The sequence below is a fragment of the Oncorhynchus kisutch genome, linkage group LG2 (genome assembly GCF_002021735.2).
Source record: "Oncorhynchus kisutch isolate 150728-3 linkage group LG2, Okis_V2, whole genome shotgun sequence".
NCBI lineage: Eukaryota > Metazoa > Chordata > Actinopteri > Salmoniformes > Salmonidae > Oncorhynchus > Oncorhynchus kisutch.
The window spans coordinates 32,090,850-32,116,571 of NC_034175.2; the positions used below are offsets into that span (position 1 = coordinate 32,090,850).

At 42.4% G+C, this 25,722-nt stretch overlaps 1 protein-coding gene across 4 annotated transcripts in view; it reads right to left on the reverse strand.

Annotated features, from left to right (window-relative positions):
• The window catches only part of LOC109865261 (dachshund homolog 1-like), a 259,894-nt gene that overhangs the window by 63,914 nt on the left and 170,258 nt on the right, over positions 1–25,722 (reverse strand). For all 4 annotated transcript variants that reach the window (XM_020453381.2, XM_020453386.2, XM_020453374.2 and 1 more), the window contains exon 3: positions 23,518–23,664. In XM_020453381.2, coding sequence (XP_020308970.1) covers positions 23,518–23,664 — 147 coding nt within the window. The remainder of the gene's footprint in view (positions 1–23,517; positions 23,665–25,722) is intronic.

Consider the following 25,722-nt stretch of genomic DNA (forward strand, 5'->3'; position numbering starts at 1 on the left):
ACTTCTGTCTGCAATTGCATTAATACAGATTTTTGAATGATTTAATTAAAGAAATTGTTATAATGCTAATTTCACCAATGAGCCAATGATTGACAAGGACGAAAGGAACGAACCCTAACAACAGCTTTGCACAAAATAGAATATAGTTAAAATTGTTGTGACGTGACTATCATTAATGTGATGACGGTTATTTTATCAAATCAATTACAGTGGCTTGCGAAAGTATTCACCCCCCTTGGCATAGTTTTGATGTCTTCGCTATTATTCTGCAATGTAGAAAATAGTACAAATAAAGAAAAACCTTTGAATGAGTAGGTGTGTCCAAACTTTTGACTGGTACTGCTTATATATTTGTATATATTTTCCTTAACTATTTTCCCCTAAACCTACCACCCCTCCCTAATTGGAGTAAAATAATGGACCACAATAATTATGCTTCTACTTCCAGCTTATACATACTATATACATTTTACGAACACAGTATATTTGACATTAGTTATCTTTTATTTGTTTTTATTCCCATGATTCAGCTACCCTCAACCCCTCTATCTATCTCTAAAGACCCTTCCACCACTTCTTTGGGGGACATTGAACTTGGCGGGATGAAAAGTGACTGGGAACATTTTGGTCTTGTTCTTTTGCCACTCAGATGCTTCCCCCTGAAGTAGTTTAAAGCCTAAATCTAAAAACCAGTTTGGCTCTATAGAAAAGAAGAGAAAAAACACAGCTAGACCCACCACACAAAGCTAATCCACAAAACAACTGCTTTTGCGAGAAAACATCAGTTGCCAACAAGGGGTAAGGCGATCTACACCGCAAAGAAAAGGGCTGTGGAATGAAAGACACAGAGGTAGTCCTTCTCTCCGTTGTTCCCTCCCATTCCTCCCGAATCATGTTGATTTACATAAGAAAGACGGCATGCAGAATCCAAGTGGCAAGCATTCCCAAACATGAAGAAGGCGAGGGAGAAAAAAGGCAAGGCGTGCACCTTCGGTCCCACCAACTTTGCCATTGGATCTTCGTTTCTGAATCAATTAACTCTCAGCATCCTGGGCTCAATTAAAACAGTGCCACAGAGGGCCTGATGTCAGGGGTACTTACAGTGAGACATCATGGAGAGGCCCACTGTATGTATGTGTGTATCTACATTTCCAATGCACTCAAGGGCCAAGGGGGAGCGCTATTCTGCCTTTGAGGGATACACACGGTGAAGTGCACAAGCACACATGCAGCGCAGGCATGTGCAAGAACACAGACCGAAACACACACACTGCGTCTGACTTACACCTTCAGGAAATTAACATACAAATAAGAGGAGAGAGATTTGCCTGAGACTGATATGACTTTGTCATTCAAATACTGTTTTAGTGGTATGTCTCAGTCTGAAAAGCACGCACGCAAACACACACACACACACACACACACACACACACACACACACACACACACACACACACACACACACACACACACACACACACACACACACACATCTCTCTCAACCATTTTCAAATTATGTTTCCTCCATAAAGGACCATTCAGTTGACTGTAGGGGAACCTGCTGTAGGCCAAGATGAGTTCATACAGTCCTTTTATGGGGGATTGAAAGGCACTGGGCACACAGAGATTGGTTGGATTCAATGTAAAAGATGAGGTGTTGTTGGAACATAGCTGAGTGTTTTATTTGTTTATTTGAGTGGGTGTTTTTTTTTCAGACATATTGTTGCTGGCTTTGTTTTGGAAGGGATTCAATTACTTTTCCCAGGAACTTACAGTACATGATGAATTTATACTGAATGGGTTAGAATTAGATTGGCCAACTATTGTCATTTTAAATAATATGGACATTGGTATGTGTGCGTATGTGACTACATTGTTTGTTTTTGACCCCTTTAAAAAAAAAATGTGAACAATCTGAAAAGGACCTAACTTGATCAACATTACAGTAAGTGAGGTTTTAATTTAACCACATCGCTAGATGCATTCGTTTGTCAGTTACTGTTATTCGCCTATACAGTGGTTCAACTTCAGCGAGTTTAATTCCCATGTGTTGCTTTCCTAGTGAAAGGCATAAACAACAGCATTTTGAGTAATTTACCTGGAGTAAGCCCTAGGGACTTCTAAAGGTAAACTCCTACTTAGCTACCATCATTAAAACAAAATGAATTAATATGCAGGCAAACAGCTCAAGCTATGGGTAATACAGTACTTTGGAAGTGCACGCATGAATAAGCAACAATCCAAATCATGGAGGATAAATGGAATGAATTCAAACACCCTTCGGAAAGATCACATGATTAAAAAGGTGTTGTCAGACAGAAACATATGGAGTAGGTCTGGAAAACGACAAGCAGGTTCAAGTATTAATACAAAATCAGTTGATGAAGGGTTTAACATGATTAAAAAGAGGGCAATAATTGCTACCTCTTTCATGGACTAAAATGACTGAGTCATTAACTTAAAGTGGTACAATATCCTCTATTGTTAATCCTTCTGGTGTTCTAGCGGTGTGTGTGTGTGTGTGTGTGTGTGTGTGTGTGTGTGTGTGTGTGTGTGTGTGTGTGTGTGTGTGTGTGTGCGTGTGTGTTAGAGGTTGGCCGATTATGATTTTTCAACCCCGATACCGATACCGATTATTGGAGGACCAAAAAAGATGATACCGATTAATCGGTCAATTTATTTATAATAATGACAATTACAACAATACTGAATGAACACTTACTTTAACTTAATATAATACATCAATCAATTCAATTTAGCCTCAAGTAAATATTGAAACATGTTAAATTTGGTTTAAAAAATGCAAAAACAAAGTGTTGGAGAAGAAAGTAAAAGTGCAATATGTGCTATGTAAGAAAGCTAACGTTTCAGTTCCTTGCTCAGAACATGACATATGAAAGCTGGTGGTTCCTTTGGGAATATTTAGTCTTCAATATTCCCAGGTAAGAAGTTTTAGGTTGTAGTTATTATTGGAATTATAGGACTATTTCCCTCTATACCATTTGTATTTCATTAACCTTTGACTATTGGATGTTCTTATAGGCACTTTAGTATTGCCAGTGTAACACTATAGCTTCCGTCCCTCTCCTCGCTCCTCCCTGGGCTCGAACCAGCAACACAACGACAACAGCCACCATCGAAGCAGCGTTACCCATGCAGAGCAAGGGGAACAACTACTCGAAGGCTCAGAGCGAGTGACGTTTGAAACGCTATTAGCGCGCGCTAACTAGCTAGCCATTTCACTTCGGTTACACCAGCCTCATCTCGGGAGTTGATATGCTTGAAGTCATAAACTGCGCAATGCTTGACGCACAGCGAAGAGCTGCTGGAAAAATGCCCGAAAGTGCTGTTTGAATGAATGTTTACGCGCCTGCTTCTGCCTACCACTGCTCAGTCAGATACTTAGATACTTGTATGCTCAGTCAGATTATATGCAACGCAGGACACGCTAGATAATATCTAGTAATATCATCAACCATGTGTAACTAGTGATTATGATTGATTGTTTTTTATAACTTAAGTTTAATGCTGGCTAGCAACTTACCTTGGCTTACTACATTCGCGTAACAGGCAGTCTCCTTGTGGAGTGTAAACGAGACAGAGGCGGGTCGTTATTGCGTTGGACTAGTTAACTGCAAGGTTGCAAGATTGGATCCCCCGAGCTGACAAGGTGAAAATCGGTTGTTCTGCCCCTGAACAAGGCAGTTAAGCCACCGTTCTTAGAACGCCATTGAAAATAAGAATGTGTTCTTAAAGGACTTGCCTAGTTAAATAAAGATTAAATAAAGGTGTAAAAAAAAAAAAAAATTGGCAAATCGGCGCCCAAAAATACCGATTTCCGATTGTTATGAAAACTTGAAATCGGCCCTAATTAATCGGCCATTCCGAGTAATCGGTCGACCTCTAGTGTGTGTGCGAGTGTGCCTGTGTGTACTTCTGATGGAGACAGCTATTCTACCCACCTTTTCCTACAATAAGGAATCCTCCAGGGTGGTAATAATGGAAAATTAATCCAAAGGTGTCCGACTGAAAACCTAGCCTTCCGAATACCACACAGATCTATGTCTAGCTGCCAATCGTCAGGTTTAGCTCTGGAGTAGCTAGATTTCCATTGACAAAAATTCAACCAGCTCCTACTTGGCACATTATTATCTCTACAACTGAATGATTTGTTGTTTGTGGAGCAAAACAGAAACAAAAGAGAGAGAGATGACATTTTCAGGCAGAGCTCAGGTTCAGATCTCTTTTTTTCTCTAACTCCCACTGTCCAGGAAAAGTATCATGACAAACAATAAAACAAACAATAGTTGATCGGAGGTCGCCGCCAGCACCTTGAGTAAAAGCTCCAGTATTTAAGCGAACACCGGTGCAAGCCAGGGCAGAGTGGTCTCCGCAGATGCTAGAGCTAATGAAGCTGTCTGTCTGTTATTTACCTTCTTTTAACTGGAAAAGGGGGATGAGATGTACAGTAAGAGATAGCAAGGACTGGAGAGGATCTGTCCAGGCGAGGATCTGTCCAGGCCTCTCTCTCTCTCTCTCTCTCTCTCTCTGTCTCACTCGCTGATTAAGTAGGACCGTGCGGACGACAGGGGAATGCGAAATTGGTTGACAACACAACCCAAGCTGAAGAATCCTTATGTTTGCTAATATATGGCTTGTGTCAAGCCTATCTGTCAAACTAAAACACATTTGAATGTGGTCAGAGCCTTTGATTTGGATTGGGTAAGACACAGGGTTGATTTGTACTGTGTTTTGCTAAAAACCTCCTTTTGCTTTCATGGTACAGAGATGTGTTTTTCGTCTGATATGTCAAAAAACTATAAATGGCAGTTTGAATCAAATTTCTAGAATTACTTCTTATACATTCACATACTCCAAAACAATTTTTTGCTTTTTTACTAAATGCCCTTGTAAAATGCCCCTGAGTTGCTGCTGCATTGCTTAGACAAAGGTGAGAGCATGGTCTTTTTTGTGGTTGTGTTGGGGGATTTTAGTGGTCTTACAGTACCACTAATCAACCAGATATCTTTATTGTAAGTACACATTTCTCCAGAAGGCAACAGCACAGCCTTATGAGGTGGGGGGGCGCTCGATATAGGGGGCGCTCTTTTAATTTTTGGATAAAAAACGTTCCCGTTTTAAACAAGATATTTTGTCACGAAAAGATGCTCGACTATGCATATAATTGACAGCTTTGGAAAGAAAACACTCTGACGTTTCCAAAACTGCAAAGATATTATCTGTGAGTGCCACAAAACTGATGCTACAGGCAAAACCAAGATGAAATTTCAAACAGGAAATGGCCCAGATTTTGAAGGCGCTGTGTTCCAATGTCTCCTCTTATGGCTGTGAATGCGCCAGGAATGAGCCTACACTTTCTGTCGTTTCTGTCACGACTCCGACCGAAGGAGGCTTCCCTTCCCGTTCGGGTGGCGCTAGGCGCTCGTCGTCGCCGGCCTACTAGCTGCCACTGATTATTTCCTCCCCCTCCTTATGTGTTTATTGAGTGCACCTGTTTTGAGTTAGGTAATAATAGTAGTGAGGCTTTATTAGTCAGCCGGCCCGCCTGGTTCCTTGTGCGGGATTAATTATTGTGACCGTCTGTTTGGTGTACTTGTGTGCACGTCTATGGGTTTCGTGTTTTTCCCATTTTCCTGGACAGTTTAAGTCCCCCTGTTTGGGGCGTTTGTTTGTTCATTACGCCCTGTGTTTTCGTGGGGTTGGCTTATGTTTGCCGTTTCTTTGTGCATTAAAATAGCACTACCCTGAACTCCCTGCTTCCTGCGCCTGACTTCTCACCCACTACACTCAGATCGTTACAGTTTCCCCAAGGTGTCTGCAGCATTGTGACGTATTTGTAGGCATATCATTGGAAGATTGACCATAAGAGACTACATTTACCAGGTGCCCGCTTGGTGTCCTCCATCAAAATTATTGCGTAATCTCCAGCTGCGTGCATTTTTCCATTTGCTTCAGAGGAGAAACCCAACTGCCACGAATGATTTATCATCGAATAGATATGTGAAAAACGGCGTTGTAATGACTGAATTTTTGTTTTTTTTCTTAGCCAAACGTGATGAACAAAACGGAGCGATTTCTCCTACACAAATAATCTTTTTGGAAAAACTGAACATTTGCTATCTAACTGAGAGTCTCCTCATTGAAAACATCCGAAGTTCTTCAAAGGTAAATTATTTTATTTGTTTGAATGCTTTTCTTGTTTTTATGAAAATGTTGCCTGCTGAATGCTAGGCTTAATGCTATGCTATCTATCAATACTCTTACACAAAAGCATATTTTTAAAATCTGAGATGACAGTGTTGTTAACAAAAGGCTAAGCTTGTGAGCCAATATATTTATTTCATTTGTGATTTTCATGAATAGTTAACGTAATGAGCATTAATAGTTATGGTAATGAGCTTGAGGCTATGATTACGCTCCCGGATACGGGATTGCTCGACGCAAGAATTTAAACTCCATCAGATAGAAGCGCAAGCTACAGGAAATATACAACAAAAAACCCAGAAACTTAAAGTCGTATTGTGGCAGTTCATGGGCTGTTTTCGTCTACACACGTACAGGCACACAAACACAGACATACAAACACATACCCAGAAACGCACACACATCCCCTACACACACACACATATGAGCACACGCATTCACACACACACAAACACAGACATAAAGACACATATACACAGACACCACAGGGGCTTGGTGGCACCTTAATTGGGGAGAACAGGCTCATGGTAATGACTGGAGAGGAGTAACTGGAATAGTATCAAATACACCAAACACAGTGTTTCCAGGTGTTTGATGCCATTCCATGAGCTAGCTCCCTTCCGGCCATTATAATGAACCTTCAGCAGCCTCCTGTGACAGACACGCACACACTTCCCCTGCACGCACACACAATCACACACACCCATCCACACAGAGACTACACACAACACACATGACCACAATATGGACGACCTTCCTATAGCAGCAGCATGAAAGAGATACACATACTTTCCAATGATTCAGGTGGGAAGGAACACTTGCAAACTTATGTCATGTAATATACTGTAAATACATTTTAGAGAAAGTAATGATAACAAAACATCTTTGGTTTGATGAGGTAGCATAATGACTTGCCTCCCCCTGAACCGCTATGCGCACATTTACTCTAGTGTTGGACGGTATACTTAAACTTTGGTATTCTTTCAATACTAGAACATTAAAAAATATTCGGTGCTAGAATTGTTGTTACATTCGGTACATCTGTCAAATGTGTCTCACGGATCAAGCCTGTATATCAGCGCAGCCGACCCCTTATTATAGCGCGCAGCGTGCCTGCTCCACTTTCTTGTCCACTTTATGTTCACTCCCCACTCATGCTGCACAGAAGGTAACATACTTGAATAATGCGACACATCATGAAGGAATGTTGAAACTGTTCATTACTGTTCACAAAACAATGTCCAAACAGGCTAGAACACTTTACAATGCAAGAAGATACTGGTACCTTCCAGCTTTGTAGGCAAACTTTCCTTGCTAGCTTTCCTAAAGCTAACATAAATTTACTACCCTAGTACTTTGTTTGTAATACCATAATGGAAAATATGCTGATTTCAAAGCTGATTGCCACCCAAAAAATATTAATTCACTTATTTGGCCTCTTCACATCTCTCCCAAAGATGATCCACTTCCTCAGCGAACTGACTGTGCTCTGACAGGCCGCCCCCCTCTTGCCTTGTGCATGATGTCATTACTGGTTAAAGACAGCGCACATTTTTATAAAAGAAGCAACTTCTATGCAAATGTTGTTGATCAGTACAATTAAATCATTCCAAGCTCAATAGCTCAATGCATGCACACACTCCTACTGAAAATGCATTCACCTGCATTGTGGATAGGCCTAGGCAACATATTTTTGATTTACCCAGTTTATCAATATAGATTTAAAAACAAAGTAAATGTATTGTATTATTGATTAATTAATGCATACATGGCTGTCTGAAAATTGTTGACATGAATGATAATGAACTCAAAAGATGCCCAAATATTGAACAGAGCAGAAGCTGAATTTATCTGTCTGGATCAAGTGCCATTCTGTGACTTTGGCTAATATGCCTTCTTCTTTTGCCGTGGTACCATTTTGGTATGGTTTTGGTATTGAGTATCATGATGGTATCGAGTATTGTGATACTAAGCCTGGTGTTGGTATCGTGACAACACTAATGTACTCACACACACACTCACACACACACACAGTATATAGTGTGTTAGGAAATACCCTAGAGACAGACAGTGTTATTTGTCCTGTAAGTATATACAAAGTTCTGCCACTAGCCGCCTACTTCAGATGACTGAGGCTGTGATGCAATCAATTGCAGATAGCTGTAAGGGTCTATGTGTAGATGGTGCAGAGGAGTCAGGCGCAGGACAGCAGAGATTAGTAAATAAAAGTAACTTTACTCAAAGTCATCAAAATACAAGAGAATTACCAAGCCCACAATACGGACCACAATACAACAAACAATCACTCACAACCAAAAATGGGGAAACAGAGGGTTAAATAATAAACAGGTAATTGGGGAATTGAAACCGGTTGTGTAAGACAAAAACAAAACAAATGGAAAATGAAAAGTGGATCGGCGATGGCTAGAAGGCCAGTGACGTCGACCGCTGAACACCGCCCGAACAAGGAGAGGGACCGACTTCGGCGGAAGTCGTGACAATAGCGGTTTTCTGGGGATATCGCTTTCAGAAGTGTGTTTTAAATAAAGTGTCAACTCCTTCCATCTGGGATATCCTTCATCCAGGATATTCTGGTGATTGACTGAATCAATTCACATCACTACTTACAGGCTTCTAAGAAAATAGAATGAATGGTTACAAGAGGTTGAAGAGATCATTTTGTTTAGATAATTCTGCCATGGAGTCACAACGTAGTATCTACGTATCTGTGATCTGATGATCATTACATATGTCATAAATAAAAACATGATGATATGTCTTTCATAATGTCTCAACCTTCTCACAAAATAATTCCAAAATTCCACATTTTCCAAATGAACAATGTGCTTGAAAATAACAATCCACACTAAATGTTGACCCGAAACGAACCAATTACCGCATTTATGTAATGCGCTAAACAACTTGTGGGGGGGACAGAGATGTTACAGACCAGGGTCGTTTTCATTTGGCACCAAATTATATAAAACAGACGGATACCGGGAGGGACAACCTGAACTTGTCCACTAAGAAACATTTATTTATATTTTCTGTTGAAAAAAGGTTGCTACGGTGTGACCCAAAATATACAACCGAGATTAACCTAATAATCCACATGGCTAGGGATGCCCAGGACGTCCAAGCCTCTAGGAGACATTGATATTAAGCCATGACCATACGGTTCACATGTCTAGTGTGGGTCTGGGCCCATCTAACTTGACATTTGTCACAGGTCACTCACAATAAACTGATAACACACACACACACACACACACACACACACACACACACACACACACACACACACACACACACACACACACACACACACACACACACACACACACACACACACACACACACACACACACACACACAGAGAGAGGGAGAGAGAGAACCCATTACTAGCAGCTATTACTACTGACGGGGTAATATATCCCCTGCCAATCAATAGAGTTCTTGTGTCAGTGACACGCCAAGCAGATAGAGGAATTATTTCCATGTGATACGTAGTAAAAGGCCTCCGCCTCTTAAAAAGATTGCTTTCAGTCAACGGGCGAGTCGTTGTCATTTGATTCACTCCCCTCTCCGCCGTCATATGGGTGCCGTTTGGGGATCGGTTTACATGTGCTGGTCATCAGACCATCTGTTTTAATTACAAAATTAGCATTACTCGCTCTGGCCTGTTCTCTTCATCTATAACCATTGGTCCTTGAGAGAAATTCTAAAAATGTAAATGAAAAGCATAGTCAGTTAAAAACAAACTCTCATTTGCAATGACGGTCTACCCCGGCCAAACCCTAACCTGGGCGACGCAGGGCCAATTGTGCGCCGCCCTATGGGACTCCCAATCCCAGCCGGTTGTGATACAGCCTGGAATTGAACCAGGGTCTGTACTGACACCCCCAGCACTGAGATGCGGTGCCTTAGACCGCTGCGCCACTCGGAAGCCAAATTATGTGATTGTCGTAAACGCAAATAGGTGAAACAGGGAAGGAAGACCCAGAGTTACCTATGCTGCAGTTGTTTATAGTTACCAACCTTCTTATTTTTTTGGGGATCCGGCGCCGACAGAGATGGTCGCCTTGCTTTGCGTTATCAGGAACACTGTTACACCAGGAAATCTTCATTTTAATTACATACAGCCGGGAGGAACTATTAGATATAAGAGCAACGTCAACTTACCAACATTACGACCAGGAATACGACTTTCCCGAAGCGGATCCTCTGTTTGGTATGTTTGGTCCACCACCCAGGACAATGGATCGGATCCCATCCGGCGACCCAAAACAACAGTGCCGCAGGAAGGGGAGAAGAAGCGGTCTTCTGGTCAGGCTCCGTAGACGGGCACATCGCGCACCGCTACCGAGTTTACTACTCGCCAACGTCCAGTCTCTTGACAACAAGGTAGACGAAATCCGAGCAAGGGTTGCCTTCCAGAGAGACATCAGAGATTGTAACGTTCTTTGTTTCACGGAAACGTGGCTCACTCGAGACACACCTTCGGAGTCGGTACAGCCACCTGGTTTCTTCACGCATCGCGCTGAATGAAAACAAACATCTCTCTGGTAAGAAGAAGGACAGGGGGGTATGCCTTGTGATTAACAAGAAGTGGTGTGATCATAACAACATACAGGAACTCAAGTCCTTTTGCACACCTGACCTAGAATTCCTTACAATCAAATGTCGACCGCATTATCTACCAAGAGAATTCTCTTCGATTATAATCACAGCAGTAAATATACCCCCCAAGCAGACACATCGATGAAACCACATATCCTGAGGCTTTATTCATTGTAGCTGGGGATTTTAACAAGGCTAATCTGAAAACAAGATTTCCTAAATTTTATCAGCATACCGAATGCGCTACCCGGACGGAAAAAATCCTGGACCATTGTTACTCTAACTTCCGCGAAGCATACAAAGCCCTGCCCCACCCTCCTTTCGGAAAATCTGACCACAACTCCATTTTGTTGCTCCCAGCCTATAGACAGAAACTAAAACAGGAAACGCTCGTGCTCAGGTCTGTTCAACGCTGGTCCGACCAATCTGATTCCATGCTTCAAGATTGCTTCAATCACGTGGACTGGGATATGTTCCGCATAGCTTTGGATAATAACATTGATAAAACTAAATGCATGCTCTTCAACCGATCGCTACCTGCACCTACCCGCCTGTCCAACATCACTTCTCTGGACGGCTCTGACTTAGAATACGTGGACAACTACAAATACTTAGGTGTCTGGTTAGACTGTAAACTCTCCTTCCAGACCCATATCAAACATCTCCAATCCAAAGTTAAATCTAGAATTGGCTTCCTATTTCGCAACAAAGCATCCTTCACTCATGCTGCCAAACATACCCTTGTAAAACTGACCATCCTACCAATCCTCGACTTTGGCGATGTCATTTACAAAATAGCCTCCAATACCCTACTCAACAAATTGGATGCAGTCTATCACAGTGCAATCCGTTTTGTCACCAAAGCCCCATATACTACCCACCATTGCGACCTGTACACTCTCGTTGGCTGGCCCTCGCTTCATACTCGTCGCCAAACCCACTGGATCCATGTCATCTACAAGACCCTGCTAGGTAAAGTCCCCCCTTATCTCAGCTCGCTGGTCACCATAGCATCTCCCACTTGTAGCACACGCTCCAGCAGGTATATCTCTCTAGTCACCCCCAAAACCAATTATTTTTTGGCCGCCTCTCCTTCCAGTTCTCTGCTGCCAATGACTGGAACGAACTACAAAAATCTCTGAAACTGGAAACACTTATCTCCCTCACTAGCTTTAAGCACCAACTGTCAGAGCAGTTCACAGATTACTGCACCTGTACATAGCCCACCTATAATTTAGCCCAAACAACTACCTCTTTCCCAACTGTATTTAATTAATTTATTTATTTTGCTCCTTTGCACCCCATTATTTTTATTTCTACTTTGCACATTCTTCCATTGCAAAACTACCATTCCAGTGTTTTACTTGCTATATTGTATTTACTTTGCCACCATGGCCTTTTTTGCCTTTACCTCCCTTCTCACCTCATTTGCTCACATTGTATATAGACTTGTTTATAATGTATTATTGACTTTATGTTTGTTTTACTCCATGTGTAACTCTGTGTCGTTGTATCTGTCGAACTGCTTTGCTTTATCTTGGCCAGGTCACAATTGTAAATGAGAACTTGTTCTCAACTTGCCTACCTGGTTAAATAAAGGTAAAATAAATAAATAAATACAAATCCAGATAGCAGATGTTCTGAAAGAGCTGCAAAACCTGGACCCGTACAAATCAGCTGGGCTTGACAATCTGGACCCTCTATTTCTGAAACTATCCGCCGCCAATGTCGCAACCCCTATTACCAGCCTGTTCAACCTCTCTTTCATATCGTCTGAGATCCCCAAGGATTGGAAAGCTGCCGCAGTCATCCCCCTCTTCAAAGGGGGAGACACCCTGGACCCAAACTGTTACAGACCTATATCCATCCTGCCCTGCCTATCTAAGGTCTTCGAAAGCCAAGTCAACAAACAGGTCACTGACCATCTCGAATCCCACCGTACCTTCTCCGCTGTGCAATCTGGTTTCCGAGCTGGTCACGGGTGCACCTCAGCCACGCTCAAGGTACTAAACGATATCATAACCGCCATCGATAAAAGACAGTACTGTGCAGCCGTCTTCATCGACCTTGCCAAGGCTTTCGACTCTGTCAATCACCATATTCTTATCGGCAGACTCAGTAGCCTCGGTTTTTCTGATGACTGCCTTGCCTGGTTCACCAACTACTTTGCAGACAGAGTTCAGTGTGTCAAATCGGAGGGCATGCTGTCCGGTCCTCTGGCAGTCTCTATGGGGGTGCCACAGGGTTCAATTCTCGGACCGACTCTTTTCTCTGTATATATCAATGATGCTGCTCTTGCTGCGGGCGATTCCCTGATCCACCTCTACGCAGACGACACCATTCTATATACTTCCGGCCCGTCCTTGGACACTGTGCTATCTAACCTCCAAACGAGCTTCAATGCCATACAACACTCCTTCCGTGGCCTCCAACTGCTCTTAAACGCTAGTAAAACCAAATGCATGCTTTTCAACCGTTCGCTGCCTGCACCCGCACGCCTGACTAGCATCACCACCCTGGATGGTTCCGACCTTGAATATGTGGACATCTATAAGTACATAGGTGTCTGGCTAGACTGTAAACTCTCCTTCCAGACTCATATCAAACATCTCCAATCGAAAAAAATCTAATCTAGAGTCTGCTTTCTATTCCGCAACAAAGCCTCCTTCACTCACGCCGCCAAACTCACCCTAGTAAAACTGACTGTCCTACCGATCCTCGACTTCGGCGATGTCATCTACAAAATAGCTTCCAATACTCTACTCAGCAAACTGGATGCAGTTTATGACAGTGCCATCCGTTTTGTCACTAAAGCACCTTATACCACCCACCACTGCGACCTGTATGCTCTAGTCGGCTGGCCCTCGCTACATATTCGTCGCCAGACCCACTGGCTCCAGGTCATCTACAAGTCCATGCTAGGTAAAGCTCCGCCTTATCTCAGTTCACTGGTCACGATGGCAACACCCACCCGTAGCACGCGCTCCAGCAGGTGTATCTCACTGATCATCCCTAAAGCCAACACCTCATTTGGCCGCCTTTCGTTCCAGTACTCTGCTGCCTGTGACTGGAACGAATTGCAAAAATCGCTGAAGTAGGAGACTTTTATCTCCCTCACCAACTTCAAACATCTGCTATCTGAGCAGCTAACCGATCGCTGCAGCTGTACATAGTCTATCGGTATATAGCCCACTCATTTTTACCTACCTCATCCCCATACTGTTTTTATTTATTTACTTTTCTGCTCTTTTGCACACCAATATCTCTACCTGTACATGACCATCTGATCATTTATCACTCCAGTGTTAATCTGCAAAATTTTAATTATTCGCCTACCTCCTCATGCCTTTTGCACACAATGTATATAGACTCTCTTTTTTTCTACTGAGTTATTGACTTGTTAATTGTTTACTCCATGTGTAACTCTGTGTTGTCTGTTCACACTGCTATGCTTTATCTTGGCCAGGTCGCAGTTGCAAATGAGAACTTGTTCTCAACTAGCCTACCTGGTTAAATAAAGGTGAAATAAAATAAAATAAAAAGTGCCTTTGGTCAAAGTTCTAGACAACTTTACATGCAGAGCTGCAGATGGTGTATGTCTTAGTCTAGTCTTCTTCTTTGTTTAAAGTTTCAAAGTTTGTAACCATGTTCTGGTCTTGTAGTTTTAAACCATTTCAACGTGTAGTCACCTCTCGTAGAGTCTAACCACTTGTGACGTCCAGCTCAACGCCGTCCACCTGCTTGGTCTAATGTAAATTTTGTTAGCAGTCCTTTTATCCACTCGCCTTGGAGTGCGGATCCATGACATTGCCACAATGTCTTTGCTCACGTGGGCGTGGTTAAAACAGTTATCTAATTTAGAAGGCTGAAATCACATTTCATCTTCTCACAAATAGTTTCATATTTAACCATATACGTTTTACAACATTTAGATGGGACATATACATTCTTAGAGTTACAGTTATTTAGTTATACCGTCCTTAATGATATCACAAAACAACAACAAGGATTTATTATTTTGATCCCCACCAACCATTTCCCACATTCTTTATGTTGGAAATATTGTTTCATTATCCACTTTTGGATGTTGGAGTTTTGGTGTCAAATTCTCTCTCTACACAAATTATTTTTGACTTCTCCATACTGCAGATCCAGAGAGAGAAAGTTTACAACTGTTCGTTAAAGTCATAGAATCGGCCCCACTCCCCCCTTCCTCTCTGGTGGGAGAGAGGGGGGGAGTGGCTCTCTTTGATCCTCACCCAGGAGGGAAAGTCATGACAAAATATAGAAAAACCCTGGAATGAGTAGGTGTGTCCAAACTTTTGACTGGTACTGTATATAATATTTTTACACGACACAAGTACTTAGTCTCCTCCATCTTTGTTTGTGTTTGTTGTGAAATGACTCTATCAACATCATTAACATTCAAACGCGTTCACAGCCAAATGCATGCATATTTCAATACCACTTTCACACCCTGAACTGTTTCACCTGTCCTTGTGATTGTCTCCACCCCTTCCAGGTGTCGCTTATTTTCCCTGGTGTATTTATCCCTGTGTTTCTTGTGTCTGTGACAGTTCGTCTTGTATGTTCAAGTCAACCAGCGTGTTTTCCCCGTGCTCCTGCTTTTCTATTCTGTTTTACTAGTCCTCCCGTTTTGACCTTTGCCTGTTTTTCTGGACTCCATTCCCACCTGCCTGACCATTCTGCCTGCCCTGACCTCGAGCCTGCCTGCTATTCTGTACCTGGTTTTGATCTTTTGCCTGTCCATGACCATTCTCTTGCATACCCCTTTTGGATTGTTAATAAACATCTTGGACTCTAACCATCTGCCTCCTGTGTCTGTATCTGGGTCTCGCCGTGTGCCCTCATAACCACTTTATTTCACATCACTCAAAAAACCTGCGAAAGCCCGTCATCAGTGAAAGGTTGGAATGTCATCTATTACACAGTATCACATTGAACCCAAGTGACACTGTCTTTTCAAATTGCCTTGATCTCTTCACTCCCCAAAGGTCAGCCCCTATCCCTGCTAAATGCAACCTGACAGTGGATGCTACAAAGGGGACAGCCCCGACGCATGCATCACCCGCTGCATCAAAGCCCTTCATATTAATCACTTCAATTAATGAAGAAGGAAGCCCTAATGCTGATGAGGGCTGACAAGTCGACTGGTCAGTTGTTTTTATTTAACCATGCCCCTGTCGTAGTGAGGTAACCGCAAGAGACAGTTGTACAAATATTTGCATGCCATGTGGTTTGTGTAGCATGCCACACTTTTTTACTCTGTCTTCCTCTCTCCCTCTATTTCTGTGATGATCCTCTCTACCTCTCCCTTTCTCTATTCTTTTGTCTCTCTCTCTCTCTCCCTCTTGATCTCTCTCTCACAGCTCTAATAAGACTGCCACACCACCACTGCCACTCAAAGATGATAGAACTTGATATGGATCATTACAGGAATAATGTTTAATCAATTCTCCTTGATATTCTAATCTATATCTGCATTTGTGTGCCTCCACACAATTCCCCCATAATGCATATTCAAATTTTAAAGCGGATGCTTAAAAGCCGAATGCAAGCGAAATTAGAACAAGGACATTTGACTTCATTAACATACATTTAAGATTATCGAGTTTATCTTTTGAAATAAAAATGTGTGTGTCGCTCTCTGCTTTATCTGTCACCTGACTCCCCTGGGCCTGAGTCACTAGTAGAGAGGTTGGGAGGACCAAAGTCCAGGAGGAAGAGAGGGAGAGAGAAGAAAGGGAGAGAGAGAGAGAGAGAGAGAAGAAAGGGAGAGAGAGAGAAGAAAGGGAGAGAGAGAGAGAGAGAGAGAGAGAGAGAGAGAGAGAGAGAGAGAGAGAGAGAGAGAGAGAGAGAGAGAGAGACAAATCCTCTGTACAGTTTTGTTCAGTCTATATAGTCAGTCAGTCAGTCAGTCAGTCAGTCAGTCAGTCAGTCAGTCAGTCAGTCAGTCAGTCAGTCAGTCAGTCAGTCAGTCAGTCAGTCTGTCAGTCTGTCTGTCTGTCTGTCTGTCTGTCTGAAGGAGGGCAGGCAGTCAGACAGTCAATGCCCTAGGCCACCAGTTCAGTGCTAAGTTAAGTTCCTAGACCTAGGCCACCAGCACTAACCAAGGCTAACATCCTAGACCACCAGTGCTAATTAAATTCAGTTTGATAAAACTGTATTTATCTCCTCAGGCACAATTAAGAAAGTCATTTTACAAGTATTAACCAAGCTAACATCCTAGGCCATCAGTGCTAAGGAGGCTAACATGGCTAACAAAGCCAGGCACTAGCTAGTGGCTAGATGTGTCCTTCCACCCTGAGAGCTTTATTATTAGAAAGGACATCAACTGACTAATTAAATTGCAGCAGTGAAGCTTGGTTGACAGCTGGTGCAGAGCTTGTGACCAAAAAATATCCCTTTCAAAGAGTAGGAGGCACTGCACACTGCATGAAGATGGACTTATTTTATTTACAGTATTTATTAGTCTACATTTATTTATCCAGGTTTGCTTTTGATATCATATCTAGGATTATTTTCCAGGATTATTACGTGTGATTTAATGCACAGTAATTTCTACATCCTGTAATGTATTTATTGTAATAACAATGGTTTAATTGTTGTTCCTCTACTAAACCATAACATACAGACACAGTCACAGACATAAAAAGAAAGACATTCTACAGAATACAACAATTAACATATATTCTAACCCAGTGTGCAATACAATCAATGCTATATGGCCTATCTTAGTGTTTACCCCATATATAGAGAAACCTAGTTAAACATTGATCTCAGATAATAAGGGCTAACTGTGTTGATGTACCGTCTGGAGGAACAATGTGTCCTGGTTCAGTTCTCTGCTGCTATGGGGGGAAAAACACACACACACACCAAAACTTAACATGGGGCATTTGGAGCTTGCCAAAATGAATACACCCTGAATAATTGATGAAGACCTTTTAAAATAATTGTTATCTGTCTGCTGACGACCGCAAACATGAAACCCACTGATGAGGAGAAAATATGGTTTTAACAAGTCAATAATGGCAAGAGCAACCGGAGCAAGCTTAATCAATGAGGCCGCTGCGTTTGCAAACAAGGACCTGAGTTATAATGCCGATAATTGATTCTCTCCCCCTGTCCTTTCCTCCATCTCTCTCTCTTTATCTGTGTCTTTCTCTCTCTCTTTTATCCCTCTCTTTGTTCTCCCCTTCACGTGATGTCATTGTTTATTGATTCCTTCCTCCGAGGGGGGGGGGGGTTGATGGGAAGTTTCCCGAGTTTGTTTATCGCTGTGACTTCTGCTCCCCTTCTCCCTTCTCCCTCCTCCCGCTCTCCTTCCCCATTTAAAATTTTGCAAGCTGCCACAAGCAGCTTAACCAAAAAGGATTAAGTCCCATAGCCAACTGAGAACACAGATAATGCTCAGTAATTGGTAAAAAATGAAGATGAATGGGACAGCCAGATAAGGGCCAATTAGTTGCTCGCTGTGTACAGCTGTGGTCTTCTCCTCACGGAGCCCTCTCAGGGGCCCCAGCCAGCTCGGCAACACACACACACACACACACACACACACACACACACACACACACACACACACACACACATATATATATATATATAAGAATGAAGAAGTGGATAGTGGATAGTTTCTTATTATTATTAGATACATTCACAAAATATAGATTACTATGTATAGCTTTGTAATACTATAAATGACCAACCGCCTAGTTTTGGAGTATTTAGAAGTTCTATTGTCCTGCTTATGTGAGGAGCTGGCTACTGTACCGGGAGACTTCCAGCAATTGGGCTAAGCTAACAATATGCTAACTTCAATCATCTCCAAACTGCACGCAGAGACATACAAATGTTTTCCATGAGTTCGTCTGACTAAGTAGATAAACAACCTCATTTTGAAATCTTGCGGTATCCCTTTAAGATGTACATGACAGCATTGTCTGGATGATGACAGATGGAATTCCCACACCTAATTACAGACCAAATGTAAGGTCCATTACTGTCACCGCGGTGAGGTGGAGTCAGGTGCATGGCCAGAGAATGGGGGTTAGAGATGAAGAGAAAGAGATGGAGCTCTACAACATAGAGAGAATAAACAGCGATACATGATACGATCTTACTAATTACGGTTCCCAGAGAATCTGTCACTGAACCAGTCATGTCTATTTTAGAGAGAGAGAGAGGGGGGGGGGGGCTTGAAAAGAGAAAACAGTAAAGAGAGGGGTGTTTTCTTCTCTTCTCTGTTCTACTGGCTCATGGTCTTAGTATTTTCTTTTCTCACTCCTGAAAAAAAAATTGGCAGGTTTTTGTTAGTGGGCAGCAGCTGACAATGTTTTCTGTCCCGGTAATGAAGGTTGTGGTTGGGGTTAGGGCGTTGGGATTGAATGGCTGGCTGGCTGTTTATCACACTGAAAGGCCTAGTGCCACATGCGCTCTAACCTGGTTTTGTGATCTGTAATTGTGGCATTTCCTGACAGCCACAGGAACAATCCACATTGTGAGGGCCTCTGAGCCCCTTTGAAAGCAACATGGATGCTCACACACACACACACACACACACACACACACACACACACACACACACACACACACACACACACACACACACACACACACACACACACACACACACACACACACACACACACACACACACACACACACCACCTCCTTCACAAGACTGTCAGGAAGAATCAAAGAGAGGGAGAGACAAACGTTTTGTCTAATCAGAGAACAAGCTCTCTCTCACACACACACACTCTCCTACCTCCCTTCCTCCCCTTTGACAGGATGTGTGGTCACTTGGCTGGGTTGAGTTGAGCTAGCTGCATGTTTTTCCTGATAAATAATAACGTTGATGCAAACAGGAAGGTCTATTTGTGATTCAGTGTTTCCCCTAGGCTTTTTTTTCAACAGCGTTGGCAAGGTTTTTGTGGGTGTCAGAGTGGACAAGGCCAATGGTGCCGTCTCCAACCCAACATTTTAACGGCCCTTCTCTTAGCCACAGAGACAAAATGTTGCAATGTAATTTCCTCCAATTCTACACATTTCGACATTGGGTGGAGAGAACATTTTACAGTTTTAAAGCTAGTTTCCTGCAATTCTACACATTTTGCCATGGCTCATGCCATGTTATTATGCTATTTAAGTGACTTAAACATAGCAAAATCAGTCGGGGCCCCATGCCATGAAACTTTTATGAATTTTAGATTCTCCCTGAAAATCTAGTTTTTAGTTTGGTGATTGTTAGTGTTCAAAGATTATCTTATTAAACAATACATAGCTCCAATAGGTCCAGTACATACTTTATATCTGGCTTTAGTCATTTAAGTGTACACTGAAAATATTTTAACAACCCTGAAAATTAGTGGCGACAACGAATATCAATATAGGGGAAACAATGTGATTAATATTTCATATGTGGGAGAGAAACATTAGCGTGTTCCATTGACACCAACAAATGGCAGCAGACACACAGCAATCCAACTCCACCAACAGAATAGGGTGTCCTTCACAGTCTCTACCTCTGTCTTTCTCTGCCTCTGCCTCTGTCCCTTTCTCTGTTTCTGCATGTGTCTCTGCCTTTGTCCCTGCCTTTATTTCTGTCCCTGCCTCTAACATTACCTCTGTATTTGTATTTCATTTCTCTGTCTCTGCTTTTGTGTCTGCCTTTATCTAGAACAAGTAGTAGTAATATTATACAATTCTTACACTATCATCCTCACCTTCAACCCTTCTGAATTACTATTTTATTTTATATTCACACTCTCTCTCTCTCTCTCTTTCTCTTTAAAACAGAGCATTTATTTACTTCCTCATCAGAACTGCCCTGCATTGAGTCCAGACCAACAGAGCCCAACAAGGCAGTGGCCAAATCAAGTTCCCCTCTTGCACAGTCATACAGCTATATCTGTCAAGTGATTTAGAGGCCTGGATTCCACAGGCATAATGGACTATAGACCAGGACATATTAGGCATGCAGGAATCCAAGCTAGACATGGGACTAAGTACTGCAGGGAAGTATAGGCATTAGCCTAAGCAATATCCTAAGCAAGGCCCTGAGTGCTGAGAGTGAAGCAGATTATATTGCAAACATGAGCAAAACATTTATGCTCTTCATGGTATGTGTCAAAGGATCTGTTTTTGTTTTAACGCAATAAATGTTCCCTAGCAATGAAAGAGATCCCTTTGCAAATATGGCCATTTCATTTAACCAGATAAGTAATTGAGAAGAAATTAAACTTTAGAATAGCTGACCCTCCCTGGTCTATTTTAACGAACCTTTAGGTGCAACTAGCAATTGAAACATTGACAGAACGTTGCTTTTTCTATTTTAAATGTGGAAGAAGTGTTGGCTTTCCCTTTTTAAACATTGCTTAAATGTTGCTCTCTTTACGTTGTCCATCTGATAAGACTATACTATACTAACTTTGTTCCCAGACACTTCTGCCCAAAAGAGAAAGAGTCTGGTGTGGCCTTCTTTAGCCAATACAGAAAGACCGGGAGAAACTCCCGGCGCATAGGCATTGGCACCAACCAATCATCTCCCACATCTTCCCTATAACCCTCCCCCGTGCGTGTGCCTTACATGTCTTGTGCACCTCTTTTTAAGGAGCCACTCCTCGCAGTTGTGTGATTCGCTAAAACTAAATAATGACACATACTTTACCCAGTAAATGTTCCTTTCTATCTCTGTTCCTTTCTTCCATCTGAAGAGACTATACTGTATCTCCTGTGGATTATCTAGATGACTTCTGCTGGCCACCCCTGTCACATGAGAGTAGCTGATATAAACAAGAGATTGCTGCGACACCCAGTAATATAAGGATGGCTTCAGTACCAAACATAATTTGTCTCAAAGCCATTCCTTTGACCAAACGAAGCATTCATTCAAATCATAAATCTGAGGCCAATTTAAATCTATGGAGAGTGAGTGAGAGGGTAGAGAAGGAGAGAGAATTTGAGACAGGCGAGATAGAAAGAGAGAAGGGGGAGAGAGAAAGAGAGATGGGTCCTCTGTCTGCCTGCCTAGCCCCTAATGATTTATTTTCTACATTTCTGCGAGAGAGATTTGTCCATACGCAGTGACAGGTCACCTTCAAACACCAGTGGCAGACTGTTCATCACCATGCACACAAGCAACTCATCGCTGCAAGTAAATATTAAAGGAAAATAATCCAATTGATTGTGGATGGGGCTGAGAGGCGTCCCCGCCATATATTTCATTCAGGGAGCTAATGTCGTGACCGACGCACCCGCGCACACAAACACACACCCATCCACAACACATGCACGCGCACACACACACACACGCCTATCAAGAGAAATAAACACAGATATGCATACAGACGCACGCGCACACACACACACACACTAACACACACACACACGCAATGGCACTCACACACCGCTGCTCCCTTCAACAGAATTATGATTCTTCAGGGAGTGCTTTCTTATGTGTTGCTGGCTGGCTGGCCGTGTGCTCAAGGTTACAATTTAAATTGTAAAAAGATAAAACAGTTTCTTATTAGCTCCATTGCCGTAGCCTTGCTGTTCTTATTCCCATTTATCTTGATTTCGGTGACCTCGTAGCCTCGTTTTCTCATTGGTCGTAGACCCGTTTTCATTTTTTGGGGATTGATGACCTCAGAGCTCATGAATTGTGCTTTGTTCAATCTGCTTAGTGACAGCATCCTGTTTTTACCCAAATATACAGCGTCAAGTACTTCTGTCGAGACACTTAGTAAGAGTAAGTGAATCGAAAACACTATTTAGTGTATCAAAGCTTTAGGGATTACATGGAGCCTATAATTTGTAATGGGCTCATAATAATTCAACACTATATTATCATTTTCCACAATACGCTAAGTGGCTCGGTGGCGATATGAGCAAAATCTGTCTGCATTTGTGGGCTAATAATTAATTGAAATGGCACATATTGAAAAAGCAATGCTCTTGCTGTGATTAAATAAAATAAATTAGAGACTGAGTTTATGGCTAATAGCTTTGGGATACAGTGTTCATGGATTAAACTTTGTATTAACAATGTCTGTGTTGTTTTTAGATTGGATACGAAGGCGGGGGATTTTACAGCGCAGTAGAGAAAAAGACTTTACAGATAGAATGTACCATTGCATTACAAAGACGTGGACAAATGCAAATAATGATACAATTGTTTAATATACATCCAACTTAATATACTAGCCAAGTTAGAACTGCAGTGAACATATAAGGATATTTTGTAGATGTTTCAACTGAACCTGTATTCTCTGAACTGTCTACACTCTGCTCCACACTGGCAAGAATAGGTTTGTTTGGAATCCAGCGCCGCCCTATGGGACTCCCAATCACGGCCGGTTGTGATACTTCCTGGATACAAGCTTGTAGTGGCTTGTAGTGGAATTCAGCTATACAAATGTACAGCTTTGGTTCAACACAAGCTGTATGTAGATGAGATCTGCAAACTCTGATACTCGCCTTGCTTATTTATGTGTCTGTACCGTTGTGTGCGTCTGCATAGGTATTCATACCTGCATTGCTATCTGCATGCATGTCTTCGTGTGAGTGTGAAGACCTGTATTCACCTGTACACTTGCGCGCGCGCGTGTGTGTGTGTGTGCGCGAAGGGCACAATGACTGACTCACCCACACTGGAGCTGACGTCTCCGTTCTCACCGTCTGCCCCATGCTGGTTGGCGTTGCCGTGGTAGCCGCTCATCACCTCCAGCTTGATCTTCTTCACCTTCATGGCTTCGGCAATGGCCGCGTTGGCAGCTGCCGCCGCTGCCAGCCCTTAACACACCACACCGAAGAGGACGGTTAGATACACACTTAGAATGCAACACTTAGTTGGTCTAGAGCAGTGGTTGGATGCTTTTTTGAAGGATTTATTTAAATGTTTATATTAAACATCTTATGAATGATTTTATGAATCATTAATACATAATGAATAACTAAAATGTGTATAGTGAATGGTACACCACTCAAAGGACATCCAGGCAACTTGACACAACTGTAGGAAGCATTGGAGTCAACATGGGCAAGCATCACTGTGGAACGACTTCGACAACTTGTAGAGTCCATACCCTGGCAAATTGAGGCTGTTCTGAGAGCAAAAGGGGGTGCAACTCAATATTAGGAAGTTATTCCTAATATTTTGTACACTCAGTGGACAAGCTAGCGTGTCTGAGGGCCAAAAAAAGAAGAGATCAATTCATGAATACAAACAGTGTATCACATACTGAATATGTACAGTGTATACATCAAGAACATTGAATAAAACATTGATTGATTGATACATTTTATTTAGGGTAAAATAAATGGAAAAAGTGTCATTCAGCTATACAAATGTACAGCTTTGGTTCAATGTAGATGAGATCTTCAAACTCTGATACTCACCTTGCTTAAGTATGTGTCTGTGTGTGTGTGTGTGTGTGTGTGTCTGTGCTGGTGCGCATCTGCATATGTATTCATACCTGCATTGGTATCTGCATGCATGTCTTTGTGTGAGTGAGGACCTGTATACAAATTCACGTGCACATGCGCTGTTCTGAGGGCAAAATGGGGTGCAACTCAATATTAGGAAGGTGTTGCTAATGTTTTGTACTATCAGTGTATATGGCTTTTCTGAAGACCAAAAAAAGAAGGGAGCCACCTGTTGGTCGGTGGGCTCCGAAATAGGTTAGTATAGGTGCAACTGTCCCAGAGTCCCGATAAAATGACTGATAATGACTAGCAGGAGACAAGGATACAATTCACACTTTACTCCACACCCAAGGAAGGCACACATGCACAACTTTACAGAGGAGGGAATTAGTGGTCGTGTTTTCTACAAGAGAGAGAAATACAGAGAATGTTTTTATATTGCGGTAATAACAGGCTAGTGACTGTATAATGACAATAGAGAATGTACATGATAGCAATAGCATACCAGATAACTATGCAGTCACAATGTGCTATGGCAATAGGCAATGTTACATCAAGGCATCATACAGCATCTTGTATCATAGACTAATAAACGAGCATAGCACCCAAAGGGAACAATATATACAAAGCAATGAGCTAGCACGCTAGCTAGTCCATGGGCTGGCGGGTGTAATACACTGCACAGCATGTAGGAGCACAACTGACATTCTAACATTAGCAAATATGGCAAATATGGCTAACATAGCACACAGTAATATGTACAACAGCAGCTGGCACGCTAGGCTACAGAGCACAGTTATATATGCAGTATACAATTAGCGGCTGGGCATAGCTTTAGCATGCTAGGTGACTACGTTAATGTGTGAACAGTAGGCCTCTCGAACAGGGGTATTCAAACGAGGATCTGCATTTTTTTCAGCTTCCAGGAATTGTGTACAGGTCCTTGTGACATCAGGCCATGCATTATCATGCTGAAACATGGCCAGCGGATGAATGGCACGACAGTGGGCCTCAGGATCTCGTCACGGTATCTCTGTGCATTCAACCATAGATAAATGTAATTTTGTTCGCTGTCTGTAAATTATGCCTGCCCATATCATAACCCCACCAGCACCATGTTCACAATGTTGACATCAGCAAACCGCTCGCCCACACAATGCCATATACGCTGTCTGCCATCTGCCCGGTACAGTTGAAACCGGGATTCATATGTGAAGAGCACACTTCTCCAGCTATCGAAAGTGAGCATTTACCCACTGAAGCCATTACGACGCCGAACTGCATTCTCCCTGAGACGGTTTCTGACAGTTTGTGCAGAAATTCTTCTGTTGTACAAACCCACAGTGTCAACAGCTGTGGGTATGTACAACCCACCGGTGAAGAAGTTGGACGTACTGCCAAATTCTCTAAAACGACGTTGGAGGC